This window comes from Epinephelus lanceolatus, chromosome 4, assembly GCF_041903045.1.
Source record: "Epinephelus lanceolatus isolate andai-2023 chromosome 4, ASM4190304v1, whole genome shotgun sequence".
In the NCBI taxonomy this organism is placed as follows: Eukaryota; Metazoa; Chordata; class Actinopteri; order Perciformes; family Serranidae; genus Epinephelus; species Epinephelus lanceolatus.
In genome coordinates, this window is record NC_135737.1 from 3,206,378 (window position 1) to 3,225,673 (window position 19,296).

General features: G+C 39.6%; 1 protein-coding gene across 1 annotated transcript in view; it reads right to left on the minus strand.

The window, feature by feature from the left end:
- brip1 (BRCA1 interacting helicase 1) overlaps positions 1-19,096 on the minus strand; it is a 238,687-nt gene extending 219,591 nt beyond the window's left edge. Inside the window, exons 1-2 of the mRNA XM_078166852.1 lie at positions 18,849-19,096; positions 18,574-18,695 (exon numbers count right to left, since the gene is read on the minus strand). Of these exons, the coding sequence (XP_078022978.1) occupies positions 18,574-18,666 (93 nt within the window). The 5' untranslated portion in view covers positions 18,667-18,695; positions 18,849-19,096. The remainder of the gene's footprint in view (positions 1-18,573; positions 18,696-18,848) is intronic.
- Positions 19,097-19,296: the final 200 nt, after the last annotated feature.

Here is a 19,296-nt window from a genome sequence, read left to right on the forward strand (position 1 = left end):
CTCTTGCACCAATGGTCTACTCCAAACAGGAATTCGGCCATTTTGATTTTGACTTGTCATTTTGGCATGATTTCCACGTTGTATTTTAACAAACTAGTCCTAGGGATTTCATCCAAACAACTTCAATTTTTTTTACAGATTATCCAGAGACCATGCTGATCGAAAATTGTGCTCTGCATGTCTGTAGGTCAAAGGGCGTGGCTGCTATGGCACTGCCATTTTTGATCCATCGCCATGCATATTCGAGCAGCTCTCTCTCCCACATAATTCATCCAAACTGCTTCAAAATTTCTGTACATGATAAGAGCCCCACCCTCAATGCCTCCATATGCTTGTAGGCAATCTTGCTCATTGCGCCCTCTTATGGAAACAGGAAATGTCATCTTTTACACTGACAAACACCAACCTCAAGCTCCTGACCTAATCAACTACATTTTGTGGCCACATGACGATCAAGTCGATGAATCTCCACAGTGACACACGTGTCCTGTCATGTTGCAGGCTGCCGCGTCAGCGGTGGCGACTTTTCATTCTTCGCCATGGAACATCAACTTGGTATAAATCCTTCATGCAGAGTCCGATTTGCTCGAAATTTCACGTGATGAGGGTCCACCCCTGAACGCACCTGGCCACATCTGGTTACACTCATAGAGCCACCTGGTGGATGAACGAAACATTGCGTTTTTTTCGCTCCTGCCAGGTTTTTTATCCCTTCTCTTTTCACGCCACAGCCCCCACGTGCCTCAGGCCCCCACGGTTGCATGGGGGGAGCGAGGGCCCGATCACAGCTGCTTGCAGCTTTAATTATTATTATTATTAGGGCCCGAGCAGGTCACAGACCTGCAAGGTCCCTATTGTTTTTCTCCCGATTATTTATTTTATTTTTTCATTTTTTTCTTCTGCCAAAATGATCGCATTTTTTCACTGCCTGAACATACCCCAAAACTCACCAAACTTGGAATATAAGTCACACCTGGTGAAAAATTTTATAATCTATTGTCCTCCTGAATTTCCACCACTAGGTGGCGATATTATTAAGGAAAGTGCATTTTGGCTCATAACTCCCACATAGTATGTCGCACATTGTTAAACCTTCTATTTACGTGTTCTCTGAATTCAGCTGAATTGTGTGGTGTAAACCACACCCATTTTCGCAGTAACTTTCCATTCGCTAAATCGCGACAAATGAAAAACGTACTTTTTCGAACTCCTCCTAGGCGATTTGACCGATTTGCACCAAACTTTGCATGTAGCATCTGTCAACGCTCCTGACAAAAAGTTATCAAAAGAATTTTGATAGTCCAAAAAACGCCCAAAATATAAAACAACAAATTCCTGCACATTGTGTTCAAAACAGACAGTCTTTCATATCTTCACCAAATACAGTCCGATTACCACAACACTTTTGCTAATTGTGTTCCATGGCCCGATGAGGGTTTGTGCAAAATTTGGTGCAAACTGGCCAATAGGTGACGCTCTGGTGGCAGTCTAATTAGTGTGAATGGAAGTAAATTGGAAAATCTTCAAATCCTCTTCAAAACTCATCGACTTTCAACCTCTTCTTGTCCCTCATACTTTGAGCCAGAGACACCATGTCAACTAGGGACAGACCGATAAGGATTTTTTAGGGCCGATGCCGATACCGACTTTTTTCCATCACCCTTAGCCGATGACCAATTATGGACTGCCGATTTTCTTGAGCCGATATTTGGGGCCGATACTGCTTTTGCTCCCTCAATTTACATAAAAAAAATGACACGATAACAAATATTACAGATCTCAAGTTTAAAATAAGAAACATTTATTGAACAGTAAAAAATACTAAAACAAGATGGAAAGTTGAAGTAGAACAGGTAGAATATTATTATTATACATTCAAATAAAAAAAAGAGTTCAGTGCTCTTAAATCTTCCAGTAATGTCTTTATAAAATAAATAAATATTTAAGCTGAAGCATAAATAAAACAACAACTACTGTACACAGTAGGATTCAACAGCTTTGTTCAACTTAACCACATACTTTCAAATGAAAAAAAGTGCCAGGGAAAAATAAATCCGCGAACCCACGCGCATATTGGCCGATGCCGATACAAGTAAAAAACTCAAATATCGGCCCGATATATCGGCCGGCCAATGTATCGGTCTATCCTTAATGTCAGAAGACCTTGAACTATTGGGCATGTATTCAGCTTCTACTTTTTGGAAAAATACATACGTGGGTTGGGTGTCTACCTGCATACTGGAAATGTAAGTAAGAGATAACGTTTATTTTTTTATTTACTACAGCTGACAAGACATCTAGGTGCACGCCCCCCGACGGCAGCATGACCCGACGCACGTGGACTGCGAGGGCCCGTTCATCGCTGCTTGCAGCTTTAATTATTATTATTATTATTATTCCGACATTTCGTGTCCCAATTTCGCCCCTTTCCCAAATTTCAAAATGCTTCTAACTTTCCACATTCATCCAGCCGGATCCGAAATTCGACATTTTTGGGCGGTTGCACATGGTCGACGTGAAATGCCGAAATAGCACCCCCTACAAATTTTCAAAAACCCCTCCCCTTGGGGTTAGTTTGTCATAGGCAAACGAAATTTGGTACGCACAAAAAAGTCTCCTAACGTCATGGTAAAATCCCAACAGGAAGTCGGCCATTTTGTTTTGAATTTTTTCGTTACGGCGATTTCCACAACTTACATTTGACCGAACTCCTCCTAGGGATTTCGTCCGATCGACTTCAAAGTTGGTACAGATCATCCTGAGAACATGCTGATCAAAAGTTATTAAAAGCTTTTCTCTATGTCAAGGGGCGTGGCCGCGAGGGTGTGACAAATTTTGGCGACTTTTCGTTTTCTTACCATCGAATTTCGAATGGACTTCATGCCCACATACTTGATCTCAGCAGCTTCAAACTTGCTGGACATGATGATGGCGCCGATCCAAACACCCCGATATGTTAATATCCCACCTTACTCATAGCCCCCCCCGGTGGTAACAGGAAGTGACCAGTTTTTACTTTAACATGTACTAATGCCACAAACTTTTACTGCATCAACTTCATTCCACTTCTAATGCATGCAGAACAAGTTGGTGAAGCTACCTTATGAACGCTGTGAAGCTACGTCTAATGGTGTCCATGTGGCGGCGTGGCGACTATCGATCTCTTGCCACTAAATACGTTTGGCATTTTGATGGCTTCAACGACCTCATCTCCTCATGAAAATGGATACACAGGTCAAGAATGGCAAGCTCTTCCATCTGATAGGGGCGTTGCCCATGGGGGGGACAAAATGCCTCTATAGAGCCCCCTTGAAATTTTCAAAAACCCCTCCCCATAGGGTTTTTTTGGAGTTGGAACATGAAAATTGGTACAAATGTGTATGTTGTGCAGACACACATAAAAGTCTCTGACACAAACGGTCTACTCCAAACAGGAAGTCAGCCATTTTGATTTTGACTTGTCATTTTGGCGTGATAACCACGTTGTATTTTAACGAACTAGTCCTAGGGATTTCATCCAATCGACTTCAAATTTTTTACAGATCATCCAGAGACCATGCTGCTCAAAAGTTGTGCTCTGCATGTCTGTAGGTCAAAGGGCGTGGCTGCTATGGCACTGCCATTTTTGATCCATCGCCATGCATATTCAAGCAGCTCTCTCTCCCACATAATTCATCCAAACTGCTTCGAAATTTCTGTACATGATAAGAGCCCCGCCCTCAATGCCTCCATATGCTCGTAGGCAATTTCGCTTATGGCGCCCCCTTGTGGAAACAGGAAATGCTATCTTTTACACTTACAAACACCAACCTCAAGCTCCTGACCTGATCAACTACATTTTGTGGCCACATGACGATCAAGTGGATGAATGTCCACAGTGGCACAAGTGTCCTGTCATGTTGTAGGCCGCGGCGTCGGCGGTGGCGACTTTTCATCCTTCGCCACTGAACATCAACTTGGTATAAAGTGCCAAAATGGGCTCTCTAGCACCACCTAGGCGCACTAAAATGGCCACTGTGGCCCGTAGGAATGTCGTAGAAATATCAAACCAAAACTGGTGTGTTCGACATACAAATCACGCGCTGACACCCATGACCTAAATCCAACAGGAAGTGAGCTATTTGCCCTTTCAAAGTAAGATTTAGCCTCAAACATGCTCTTAAAAAAAACATCTCCTCCTACACCGTTTATTGTATTGGCTTTAAAGACGCACACATGCCAGCTCAACTGCCGCTAAACAGATCTTCTGTATAACTATCAACGGTTTGGGTATGGGAAGAACTTGTTAGAGGAGTTAAATCTCCACTAAAACAGCTCTCTCTGTGTTCTGTCTGTCTCTCTCTACTCTTCTGCCAGGTGCACTTACTTAATTACCATGGCAACCGCTGTCACACATAAACTCACAGAAACATGATGTGTGTGCGTGTCTACATCTTACATGCAGACATGACAGGGGCAGAATCTCCATTTTAACCCTTTAGGTACCAGAGTTAATTGAGGAAAATATTCCATTTTCATTTCAACATTTCAAAAGACTGTGGCTTGAAAGTGGTGAGAGATAAAGGCATACTGTAAATGACAAAAATATTCATCATGACCCAAAGTTTGTCATGGGAGTAAATTAACTCATCTAATTTGCATATTGTGGCGTCATTAGGCAGCGGCCATATTGGATTTCATAAATCTCAGTAAAACAACATTTTGAACATATTTACACAGTAGATTTCTTTTGTTTTATGTTGTTTTTGTCATCTCATCCTCAAAAAAAAGGGAGGGGAATCTGATGGGAGTAAATTAACTCATCTAATTTGCATATTGTGGCATCACTAGTTGGCAGCCATATTGGATTTCATAAATATCAGTAAAAAAGCATTTTGAATATATTTACACAGTAGATTTCTTTTGTTTTGTGCTGTTTTTGTTGTCTCTTCCTCAAAACAAAGGAAGAGGAATCTGATGGGAATAAATTCACTCATCTAATTTGCATATTGTGACATCATTTCTACATACAGCTACAGAAAGCATTCAAACATCAAAACATTCAGCTCTGTAAGGATTTTCTGATGTTTGTGGCAATATGTTTGATATTTCTAAATAATTCACAATGACGACATAAGCTGGGGGCCGAAACGAGCGCGAGTGCGAGGTCCCTCCCAATGCTGCTTGCAGCTTTAATTATTATTATTCTTTCTTTCTTCCTTCCACTTTAAACTGGAATTTGCCCTCCTAAACATGCTCCAAAACTCACCAAACTTGGCACGCATGTCAGGACTGGCGAAAAATTTTAGGAAATGAAAAAATTAATCCGAAAAGTGCCAAAATGGCCTCCCTAGCGCCACCTAGCAGTCGAGGCACACTAAAATGGCCGCTGTGGCTTGTAGGAATGACCTAAAAAGATCAAACCAAAACTGTCTTGTTCGTCTCATTAAGACCTACAAATCACGCCCATGACCTAAACCCAACAGGAAGTGAGCTATTTCCATTTCAAAGTAAGATTTCGCCTCAAAAATGCTCTTTTTCAAAATTCCTTAAAAAATCAACTCCTCCTACACCGTTTATCGTATGGGCTTTAAACTCGCACACATCACAGATCAACTCATCCTAATCAAATAGTCTGTATAACTTTTTCATTACTCGAATGGTTTGGATTTAATGGCGTCTTCCAGGTGATGTCTTACAAAACCTCCTGACGATTTTTTGTGCCACCTAGACACACTAAAATGCCTGCTGCGACCGGTAGGAATCCCGTAGAAAAACCAAACCAACACTGGCTCGTTCATGTCATCAAGACCTACAAATCTCATGCTGCAACCCCTGACCTAAGTCCAACAGGAAGTGCGCTATTACCCTTTCATTGTAAGATGACGTTTTTCACAAATTCTCTCTCTCTCAAAAAATATTTGCTCCTACACCATTTATCATAACTGCTTCAAACTTGCACACATTCCAGCTCTACCCCTGGTGAACATTACTTGTGAAGGACTTTGTCATTACTGGAACGGTTTGGATTTTAGAAGCGTTCTAAGGTGCAGGACACAAATCCTCATGATGATCTCTGTAAGAAAAGATGAGGGCCAACACATCGTAAACTTGTGACTAAGTTCACATTTTTGAGTCCATAGACATAAAAGCTATATATTTCTGCGTTCAGAACGAGTTTATCTATCTGATGTTGCCTTCAGATTGAAGATCGGACCCACGGTTTGGGAACTGGAAGGACTAGTTTGAGAAACTTTCAACCCATTTTGTTGTCACCTAGTCTGTCTCTCAGCTGCAGCTGTCATTAATTAGCATAACAAAAGCTTCACTCTGACAGACACATGCCTCTGTGTGTGTGTGCGTGTGTGTGTGTGTTACAACAATATCAATGAAAGTAATAAGATTATAATTCTGGCTATTGTGGTACAACATGTTGAAAGTATATATTAATATCTGATAGTATACATATGTGACAATAATCATATGTGTATAATAACAGTAAAAGTATGGCACACACAGACAGACACACACACACACTCCACTCCCTCCCCCCTCCCTCTCTCTCTCCCCCCCCCCCTCTCTCCCTCCCGCTCTCTCCTTCCCTCCCTCTCTCCCTCCCTCTCTCTCTCCTTCTCTCTCTCTCTCTCTCTCTCACTGCATGTCACTAACTCAGCCGTACTGCACGTCAGTAACTCGGCCTCTTCTCCAGAGCCTTTGTGCTCCACTGTCTCGCAGTTTAACTTGTATCACTGCGGTGCCTGGATAGTGTGACATGTGAGGTTGTGTTGCTGCTGTGGTGTCAAATGCCTCCTGCTGATTCTGTTATCATTAGTCAACTCATCTTGAAGTGCCTACATGCAGTCTGTCTGACTGTGTCTGTGTCTCTCTCTCTCTGTCTCTCTCTGTCTCTCTCTCTCTCTCTCTCTAATTCGCTTTATTGGCATGAATGTTACAAGAACTATGTTGCCAAAGCATCAAGAATCAATTAAACAAAACAAAAAATACAATTCGTAAATGAAATGAAACTTAAAATAAAATAAAATAAAATAAAATAAAATAAATAATAAAATAAAATAAAAAGAATAATATATGTGTGTGTGTGTGTGTGTGTGTGTGTGTGTAAGGATTAATAAGATTTGGTATTACTGGGCAATTACAAGTTGTCATATACAATGAAAAACATATACACAAAGTTCATATTAAATGATATAATAATAATAAATAAAATAAAATAAAATAAAAAACAACAATATTATAGCAATAATGGTTCTGATCAGCATTTGCGTGTTTCTCTGGTATCATGGCAGAGTGTTACATATTGTGCAGCTAATTTTATAAATTGTGGATCTTCTCTCAGACATACTTTTAATAGTTCACATTTTTTTCCCTGATATGATGGATCTGCTGCAGTTATCTGCTGTAGGAAAGCCTCTCTCTCAGTTTGGTACAGGGGGCAGGAGAGGAGAAAATGGGCCTCAGTTTCTATTTCTCCTGAGGAACAGTGTTTACATACTCTTAATTCTCTGGGTTTCCATTCTTTCTTATGCCGACCTTTTTCAACCTGTAGTTGATGGTCAGTGAGTCTGTACATTGTCAATGTGCGTCTCTGTTTGGGGTTTTTTATGCTGACCAGATATTGTGCTGGAGAATATTCTCTATCCAGTAAGCCATAGCATTCTAATTTATTGATGGATTTGATATCATTCTTCCAATTGTCAATGCAAGTAATTTTGTTCTCTTTGGCGATAGATGCCAGGTGAGTTTTGGAGAGATTTTGGAGGTCTTGGATTTTGAGGTGGCAGGTTTCTCTGGTGTTTCTCAGAGGGAACTGAACCTGGAACTTAATTGACCTTTTGGTCATGTGTAGAGAGAGAGGGAAGTGTCCCAGCTCTGCTCTACATGCATGGTTTGGACAGTTTCTGTGGACCTTGAGGATTTCCTTGCAGAATTGAAGATTAAATTTCTCTGTGGGTGTTATGTCCCATGAGGTGTGCCTCTGGGTAATTAGAGGGCCCCATACTTCACTTCCATACATAAGTATGGGTTTGATTACACTGTTAAATAGTTTCAGCCAAATTGAAATTGGAGGATTGAATTTATATAGTGAACTTTTGATGCTATAGTAGGCCCTGCATGCCTTTTCTGTGAGGGAATTTATTGCTTTGTCAAAGCTGCCAGATGCACTGATGATGATGCCTAGATAATTATATTCCATTGTATGCTGAAGTGTGGTCCCTCTTACACTGAAAACATGCTTTGATTCCTGTAACCTGGCCTTTTTTTGGAATACCATGACTTTGGTTTTGTCAAGATTGATCTCTACCGCCCAGTTTTGACAGAAGGTCTCCAGCAGAGAGAGGTTCTGCTGTAGACCATGTTCTGTTGGGGACAGTAGAACCAGGTCATCTGCATACATGAGGAATTTAATTTCTTTAATTTGTAGATCTAATCCTGGGCTTGGGGACTGTTCAAGAAGAGTGGCCAATTTATTGATATAAATGTTGAACAGAGTAGGAGACAGGTTGCACCCCTGATGCACCCCTTTTCCTTGTTTGAAGAACTCTGTTCTTTTGTTTCCAATTTTAACACAGCAGTGGTTGTCAGAATATTTGGATTTGATTAGATCATATATTTTACCCCCAATTCCATATTGTAGAAGTTGTAAAAATAACCCATTGTGCCAAATTGTGTCAAAAGCCTTTTTTAGATCTACAAAACATGCAAATATCTTACCTTTGTGTTTTTGTGAACATGTTTTTGGATGAGTGTATGGAGAGTGTAGATGTGGTCAGATGTTTGATGTTTGGGTAAAAAGCCAATTTGGCTTTTAGACAGAATATGATGATCAGTGAGATATGTGATTAATCTGGTGTTAAGGACGCTACAGAAGAGTTTACTCAGGTTGCTGTTAACACAGATTCCCCTGTAATTGTTGGGGTTGTACTTGTCTCCATTTTTAAATATAGGAGAAACGAGACCTTTATTCCAAACACTGGGGTAATATCCAGTTGCTAACACCAGGTTGAAGTGTTTTTGCACGGCAAGTTGGAGTTTTAAATTATTGTGTTTTAGCATCTCTGAGTTAATGCTGTCTATACCGCAAGCTTTTCCATTTTTAAGGGTTTTGAGTTTGTGCTGTATTTCTTTAATGGTGATGGGGTAGTCAAGGGCACATTGGCTGTCCTTCACTGTCCTTTCTAGTTTTTTCAGTTTGTCTATTGTTACAATTTGGTTAGGATTCAGACCGTGACACTCTGGATTTTTATAGAGGTCATCAAAGTGATCTTTCCAGATTTTGCCATTTTGAATTGGGTTGGTCTCTGTACGTGGGTTTCTGTTGATGTTTTTCCATAATTTCCAAAAGGTGTTTTCATTTATAGCTTTTTCAATTTTGTTGAGTTCTCCCTCCATATAATGCATTTTTTTCACATGAAGGAGTCTTTTGTATTCTTTCAGAGCTTGGACATACTCAAGCCATCCCATTAGGTCACTTGGGTTCCTGTGTTTTCTGTTTGACAGTTTTCTCAGGTTTTGTCTGGATACAGCACATTCCTTATCAAACCATTGCTCTTTTTGTTTCATGCTGGATTTTTTAATTTGTGAGATTTTTAATTTAGATTCTTTTGCCAACTGAATAAATATTGTGTTTAAGTGATGTGTGGACAAATCTATGTTTTCCCTTTCAGGCTGATACTGGGTGTTGAGAAAAGTATCCAGCATGTTGTGAATTTGAGCAGAGTCTAGTGCAGCGGTATAGGCAGCAGTGCTCTCCTCTGTCCATCTGTATCTCCTCGGCAGAGGAAACAGCCTCAGCTCAGGGTTTGGATTCACAGTGGTTGACTTTTTCAGAAATAGGGTTATTTGGCTATGGTCTGAAAAGGGCTGTTGTGGTGATACAGTGAATGCATTTATATATTGTGGTTCAATGTCGGTAATGGCATAATCTACAACACTACTACCTAACACAGAGCATTGTGTGAGTCTGCCCAGAGAGTCTCCTCTGATTCTGCCATTAACAATGTACAGACCCAAGCCTTTACACATATGTAGTACCTGTTTGCCAGTTTTGTTAACCATGCTGTCATAGCTTTGTCTTTGTGTGTTTATACAAGTCTGATACAAAGGGGAATGTTTGAAGATATGTTTATTTCCTTCATAGTTAATGAAGTCTGGCTCTCTACCAGTTCTGGCATTAAGATCACCACATATTAAGACTGACCTCAAACTTTGGTAGAAGGAAATTTCCTTCTGGAGTTCCTCAAAAACCTCCTCTGCATAATAGGGGGAGTTTGAGGGTGGAATATATATTGTGCATAAATAGACATCTCTGTTGTTTTCTAGAATATTTGAGTGAATTTTAATCCAAATGTAATTTGTACCTTTTTTAACTGGTGAAATGTAATCTTTATATTCTCCTTTGTACCATATGAGTAAACCACCTGAGTCTTTGCCATTCCTAATATGGCTGTGTTTTACAGAGAGTATAATAAGTTCTATATGATTGTTTGGACAATTAGATTAATTTTGGTTTTGATTCCAAGTTTCATTCAAAATGATTATATCTACATTTCTAATATTATTCAGAAATTCAGGGTTTGCAGATTTCAAACCAAAAACTGAAGAGGATAAGCCCTGAATGTTCCAGCTATTTCCTTTACCTTAACAGAAGAGTGTACCACTAGAAAAAATATCTGATTTACAAGCAAAATAAATGTAATGTGATGAAAAAAAAAAGAAGTTAAGTGATTATGAATTATTCAGAGTGTTGTTCTACATCCCATTAGCTCAGTAATATAGTATAGAGTAGTGCTGCAATGTCTCTTATCTGCTTTAGACTCAGTTCAGTGGGTGAGGTGTTGAGTCTGGCGGCTACAGCAGCATAGCTGTCTCTCTGAGCTGAAGACTGGACCTGAGTCTGAGCTGATGCTGCTGCCACTGCTGCTGCTGCCAACTGTATTGTTCCTGGAGAGCTTGAGGATGTCGACCAAACTGCAGTTCAGGTCCCTGAAGAGGTGAGGTGTAGTGTGGTGCGGTGGGGTTGTGGTCCTGAGGAGGTGGGGCTGAGGTGTACAGTGGTGTGATGGGGCTGGGTCCCTGAAGAGGTGGGATGTAGTGTGGTGTCGTGGGGTTGTGGTCCTGAGGAGGTGGCGCTGAGGTGTACAGTGGTGTGATGGGGCTGAGTCCCTGAAGAGGTTCTTGCTTTATCAATGGGGCTGGGACCATCAGTTGTGTTGTGCAGAAGTCAGGTTAATACACAGCCGACAGCCCTATTGGACAACTGTTAAAATTCATATTATGGCAAGAACCAATCAGCTAACTAAAGAAAAACGAGTGACCATCATTACTTTAAGAAATGAAGGTCAGTCAGTCCGGAAAATTGCAAAAACTTTAAATGTGTCCCCAAGTGGAGTCGCAAAAACCATCAAGCGCTACAACGAAACTGGCACACATGAGGACCGACCCAGGAAAGGAAGACCAAGAGTCACCTCTGCTTCTGAGGATAAGTTCATCCGAGTCACCAGCCTCAGAAATGGCAAGTTAACAGCAGCTCAGATCAGAGACCAGATGAATGCCACACAGAGTTCTAGCAGCAGACCCATCTCTAGAACAACTGTTAAGAGGAGACTGCGCCAATCAGGCCTTCATGGTCAAATAGCTGCTAGGAAACCACTGCTAAGGAGAGGCAACAAGCAGAAGAGATTTGTTTGGGCCAAGAAACACAAGGAATGGACATTAGACCAGTGGAAATCTGTGCTTTGGTCTGATGAGTCCAAATTTGAGATCTTTGGTTCCAACCGCCGTGTCTTTGTGAGACACAGAAAAGGTGAACGGATGGATTCCACATGCCTGGTTCCCGCTGTGAAGCATGGAGGAGGAGGTGTGATGGTGTGGGGGTGTTTTGCTGGTGACACTGTTGGGGATTTATTCAAAATTGAAGGCACACTGAACCAGCATGGCTACCACAGCATCCTGCAGCGACATGCCATCCCATCCGGTTTGCGTTTAGCTGGACGATCATTTATTTTTCAACAGGACAATGACCCCAAACACACCTCTGTGTGTAAGGGCTATTTGACCAAGAAGGAGAGTGATGGAGTGCTGCGGCAGATGACCTGGCCTCCACAGTCACCGGACCTGAACCCAATCGAGATGGTTTGGGGTGAGCTGGACCGCAGAGTGAAGGCAAAGGGGCCAACAAGTGCTAAACACCTCTGGGAACTCCTTCAAGACTGTTGGAAAAGCATTTCAGGTGACTACCTCTTGAAGCTCATGGAGAGAATGCCAAGAGTGTGCAAAGCAGTAATCAGAGCAAAGGGTGGCTATTTTGAAGAAACTAGAATATAAAACATGTTTTCAGTTATTTCACCTTTTTTTGTTAAGTACATAACTCCACATGTGTTCATTCATAGTTTTGATGCCTTCAGTGAGAATCTACAATGTAAATAGTCATGAAAATAAAGAAAATGCATTGAATGAGAAGGTGTGTCCAAACTTTTGGCCTGTACTGTACACACACACACACACATATATATATATATATATATATATATATATATATATATATATATATATATATATAAATATAAATATAAATATATATGAGAGGCTCATGAGTTCATCAGGAGTTTTCTAAAGGATCTCCCGAAGGTGCCCTCCCACTATTGTAGGTCATGCACATCAAAACAGTACCTGGAGCCTGTCTTTCAGTCCATGGCTGACCTGCATAAAGAGTACCATTGTGCTGCTGAGGAGAAGATGCTGAGACTGTTATCAAGACAGGTGTTAGCTGAAGAATTTAAGCAGCAGAACCTGGGTCTTTACTACGGATGGGCAGCACAAGCAAAAACACTATTCGAAAATCGTGGCAACTATTCGAAATTCGAAAATCGTGACCCATCCCTAGTCTTTACCATCCAAAGAAGGACCAGTGTGACACCTGCTGCTCCTTCAAGGCTGGCAACTTGGCAGAAAATGAGTGGCAGGACCATTTTCTCAAAAAGGAAGAAGCCCGTGCTGAAAAAGCGCAGGACAAAAATAATGCAAAAACCATGGTTGTCTGCATGGATCTGCAAGCCCTCCTCCTCTGCCCCAGGTTGAAAGCGTCGGCTCTCTACTACAAAACAAACTAGCCGTCCACAACTTTACTGTTTATGACATGTCTACAAACAACGCCACTTGCTATGTCTGGCATGAAGGTGAGGGAGCTCTGTCTGCCAGTGAGTTTGCATCCTGTGTCACCAATTTCCTTTCTGAGCACAAGAAGCATGAAAAGTACATTTTGTGGAGCGACAGTTGTGGGTACCAAAACTGCAATTCAGTGCTCAGCAACGCTCTTCTGAACTTCTGCATGGAGACGAAGGAGGTGGTAACCCAGTGTGACTCAGTGCACAGTGTCATCAAGAGGCATCTGAGAAACCAGGAAATATATGTCCCGGCTGAATACGTTGCCCTGATGAAGAGTGCGCGGTCCAAGCCCAACCCATATGAAGTCAAATATGTGGACCATACCTTCTTCCAAGACTTCACCAATCTGAGGCTCTGCAGGTCTATCCGCCCAGGGATCAAACCCGGTGACCCCACTGTCCACGATGTCAGAGCCATCAGGTAACTACAGTATCAATCTAAAAAAAATGTCTCTCTCACCAGTCCATGTCAAAAGTCATGATGCTGCACATTTACTTTTCATTAAATAGAATAGAATGAAATAGAAAATGCTTTGTCTACCTTTTATGTACAGAAGGAAGACATTTGTCTTCGTTTTGTGTAACATTTAAAAACACATTTACATAAAACGTGTTGGTATATCATAACATCACAACAAGACATATTAAGACGTTTATGTAAATCACAATAGAAGCAACATGAAAGAGCACCGAGAACGTGATGGTAAGGACCAAATTCAGTATAAATATAAAGTGCAGTGTGCTGAGGTAGGATGTATTTCAGGATAATATAAAGTGCAGTGTGCTGAGGTAGGATGTATTTCAGGATAATATAAAGTGCAGTGTGCTGAGATAGGATTTAAATGAGACGTTATAATCTATGTAAAATTATAATTTGTATTTTATGTTAACTGTTTGATGTGTATTTTTTTGTATGTTGTTAGGTACAACATCAATGGGACGATGGACTTCAAAACCCAGCACTCAGATGACTGGAGACCATTGCCAAAGCAGCAGCTCCGACACACCTCCTCAGACTCACCTGCAGTCACACCACTCTACACAAACAGCCTGAAGATCAAGGAGATGAAATACAAACACCTCCAAAAACTCAAGGAGATCATACCCAAAGACTTCCATAGCTTTTATGACAATCTGAAACACTAGGATGCGCGCGCGCATCCTAGTGTTTCTTCCTCTGAAAATTACTCAAAACACAGCCATCAACATCTAAACAGTTGGCAACATAAGTGAGTACACCCCACAGTGAACATGTCCAAACTGTGCCTAAGGTGTCAATATTTTGTGTGCCAACCATTATTATCTAGCACTGCCTTAACCCTTTTGGGCATGGAATTCATCAGAGCTCACAGGTTGCTTCAGGAATCCTCTCCCACTCCTCCATGATGACATCATGGAGCAGATGGATGTGAAGACACCTTGCACTACCCCACCTTCAGCTTGAGGATGCCCCACAGATGCACAGGTGAGTTTAGGGCTGGATACATACTTGGCCAGTCCATCACCTTCACCTTCAGCTTCCTCAGCAAGGCAGCTGTCATCTTCTAGGTGTGTTTTGGGTCATTATCATGTTGGAAAACTGCATTGCAGCTCAGTTTCTGAAGGGGGGCCATCATGCTCTGCTTGGAATTCATGTTTCCCTAAATGAACTAAGGTCCCCAGAGCCGACAGCACTCATGCAGCCCCAAACCATGATGCTGCCACCACTATACTTGACTGTGTCATTTCTATAGTGTTGTCCCATGAAAAGATATAATGAAATATTTGCAAAAATGGGAGGGGTGTACTCACTTATGTGAGATACTGTGCCTACTGTCATTAAATGTCAGTGGTATCCACATGTGTTATTGTTATTGTACTGTTATTGTTATTTACCTGATCAAAATGCTCTGTGAAGACAGATTAATTTTCTTGCAGTTCCTTGTTTTATTAGCTGTTCATGATGTTCATTATCCAGGAAGTTACTTACACACACACACACACACACACACACGTGTCATAATTTAAAATATAAATCTATTTGAATCTTGTTTATAATGTATTCATTTTTGTATGATAATTTACCAATGTTATAAGCATTTTAACACACACACACACACACACAGAGTATAAATCTTCATTATGTGTTTATTGTTGGTTGGCAGGTTTTCTATGTCTATGCATTATTTTTAGTTATGGCATTATTTATTGTTGTTGTGCCATTGTTATTTATTGTACATTTTTCAATAAAAATATATTGTCTCAGAAAATATTCATTCAGTTTTGCTCACCCACCAGTAGGTAGCAGTATTGAGCCAGAAATGTTGGTAATTGCTTCACTCAACTCTAAAAGAATAATGCAAGCTGTTGAATGGAGACACTCAGCTGGTGTTTGCAATGTTAGATTAAATAAATAACTTTTTAAATACATACAATGTTTAATTTACACAAACGCTGTAAAGGATAATGATTTATTTTGAGGCCTGAGACGCGGAAGTGGAGAAGAAGTGCTGGTGAAAAACAGTAGGTTCAAGTGCAGTTTAGTCCATCATTTACCTGTTAATAGCACTTATCTTTTATAATAAATTTTGGCCAAATGTATTAACAGGAAAAACAGCACACAAATAGTAAAAATAAACTCTGTAACCTGTAAGGTGATGATAACGTAATGCAATGAGCTACTGCAGCCAATGCGGCCGTCACAATCAGTGACAGCACAAACCTTCTATCTCCACTTTCGTTGGTCACAAACCTCCTAACTCCACGTGACCTTGATTTGGGTAAAATATTAATAAAGTAATGACACATTCAAATATCTGGCTATATGTACAGACACAACACCAAGTTTGATGATGTTATGTCCAGTTGTTACAAAACCACCCGGTTTTTTCATTTCCTGAAAAGTAACAGTTTTGGACATAGGAGGTTTGCGCCCGACAGCGACGATATGATGTATATATACTGTGTATTGTTTTTCGGCACTACCTTGTTCTCTATAGCTGATGTAACGTGAATTACTCCTGTGTGGGATCAATAAAGTTCTTATCTTAACCATCTGAGAAGATCAAATACATTGTTTTTGGTGCCTAACTGTTTCCCAAGTATATTAGTGTGTGTGTGAATGAATAAACGAGAGGCATTAACGTAAATTTCTTTGTAGAAAGGCGCTTTATGAAGTTAAGTCCATTTACTTGTATTAGTTTACAGCGCAGCCTTGCCACATCCAATATGGCGGCGACGTTGACGTACGGCCCAGCACTCGATGCGGCGTCTACGTATATATGTCTATGATTACAACTGCTGCATGACAAGGTTAGAATCTCTTAAAATTACTAATAAACTGATGTTTTTAGACTCTGGTCAGGTTTGGTAAGTTTACATGTCAAATGGTATGACCCTGGAAAAACATTAATAATTCATAAAAATTATCAAAATGAATATTTACTTTACCAAATTATGTTTGAAATATTGAGACTAAGGCCATGTGCTTACACAGGTGTCCATGGTAATGCCTGTCAAATTTGATTTTAAAATGAAATGTCAAATGGTGTAACCAGTTACACCATTTCCTTTCTGTTATAGGCAATTATGTCAAATATCAGCAGTTTATGATGGTAATTTGTTAGATATCAGTAGTTTATGATGCTAATTAAAGATGTATTATAAAAAAAACTACTTTTGAACTTGTACAGTAGCTTTAAAATACCTAAAAATCCAATAATTCATTTAAACTAAAAGTGTTACTCAAACATTAAAATTTCTGTCTGTAAAATACATTACATTTCTGCAATTTCATTACTAATATATGATACATTTATAGAAAATTAAAGTTAAAAATTAAAGTGGCTCGTCATAGAGTGCTAATGAAAATGAATGCTAATGAATGCTAATGCTGCAGCAAGGGCCAATTACGTCCTTACGAGTTGTTGTTGTTGTCACGTCACTTATTCCCTTATCAGAATTTAAAATACAAAACATGAAACATGAGTTAAATTAAAAAGTTAAAATTAAAATTCAATGATTGTTGTTAGCAAAGAATTTACAGTAGAAGAAATTAGTTAATTGTTGTCAAATGTTCTTTTTTCTGAACTTTGTCTCTCATTAAATTTTTATCAACCATATTCACAATAGTAGACCAGTTCACCCTTATGAGTTGTTGTCAGGTGACTTTTTTCTTATCAGAACTTAAGATACAAAACATGAGTTAAATTTTAAAATGAAACATGATTGTAAAATGTTTTTTTCAGCAAAGAATTTACAGTAGAAGAAATTAGCTCACTATTGTCAGATGTTCTTTTTTCTGAACTGAAATAACATGAAAAAAACAACCTTGTTGACTGTCATATTTGATTTTCAGTGTCAATTTCTTCAACAAACAATGGTGTTTGATTGTAGAAGGAACATGGTCAGGCAGTGTATCATATTTTTATGAAAAATACCAGTTACACCAAATGACACAACCCAGTGTCATTTGGTGTAACTGGTATTTTTTCATAAAAATATGATTATATACAGGGAAATAAATGTGGAGTAAAATGTGGAATAAATGTAATCCACTTTTGCAGTGCAACACTGTGTTTTTTAACAAACTGTAAATAATTTGTCAAGCACTATTTAGAAAAAAAGGGGTGTTTTTAGGAAATGTCCTGCTCATTATTGCCAAAATTCATTAAAATTTAAATATAGAATAGAAATTTTTTTTAGTACACTTAAATCTACTGTCGGTGGATAAAATATTTAATATTTATCATTCTTTCGTGGTTACACCATTTGACATTTTCAATAGCATTCAGTCTTACTTTTCATAAAAAATAGTGCACGTGTCATTTCAAATGAAATAAAACCAACAAAAATACAGAATGCACATTTTAACAAATCTGATGCATGCTTTGGAAACTATTTTTGAAGATATTTCTGAATTGCTCATCTTGCCAACCCTTATTTGTTACTGACCCATATATAAAGAATGGGAGAATAAAGAGATAGCTTAAATATTCTGTGTTTTGTGTGTGGTCAGAATGACAACTCATGGGCCTTTTAAGAAATACTCTGTATACCAGGGTTGGATATGAGCACCAGCCACCAGCCAAATGCTTGTAAACTATACAAGTGTCTGGTAGATTTGCTTTACTCAACAGCCAAAAACAACAGTAATCTATTGAGTGGCTGGTACATTCTGGTATCCACCAGCCACAAAAAATAATTTCCAATCCCGTAGGACATAGTATGGCTAAAACATAACTAAAGTAGATACAACTGTGTCCCATATCTATGTAATTTACTTCCTTTTGCCATTATTCCATTTCAGAATTACAAATGCTGTATTATCTCATTAGCCTACTCCTTGAGTAAACACCCAATACATCCCTTTACATTTTAGCCCAGATGCTTTGCTTTGTTTAGTTTATCAAGACGTGAAGCTGACACTCACTGAATTCATCATAGCCAGCTGGGATGGGTAAGCCTTGCAGGGGAAGAGGATCCTCACTCCTCCGATGGTGTACTCCACTGAGGAAGCAGCCATGTTCCTCTGTCCTTACTTCAGAGACAGATCTGAAACAAGAATCGTGTCTCATAAACCTACCAGCTACATTATACAGACACATTATAGCAGTTTAACAAACGTTAATTTTCACGTTTTTCCTGTCTGTGTAGGCCTAAGTAAGTTAGTCACCTAACGTTTCCTGAATGTTGAGAAACACTCACCTGTTAGCTATAAGCGTTACTAACTGGCCCACAAGAGCTAATGCTAATGCATTACAAATTGTTCCAGTTACTTTACTTTGATTACTGGCATCCAAAATTCATTGCTGAACTGGTAACCAGTACCATGTAAAAAGAAACTGGTTTGACGAACGCAGTGCACGCTCTTCAGATTCCCTACACCATAATAGTTCCCGCTCTCAAAATCACATTTGAGTAGGCTAGTCGAAAGACACCCAGCCATATTATACAATAGAGCTTCCTACAATCTTTCAAAATAAGATCCTCATTGTGAAACATCATGAAATGTATTGGTGGTAAAAGCATTATTTCCGTATTTGCTATACAAAAATACTTTGAAAGAATATAGTTTTCAACCTGCACGTTTTAATTGGGTACGTGTTTTTTTTTGCCAATATTTGTAATAAGTCACGATTTGTATGCTTTTATT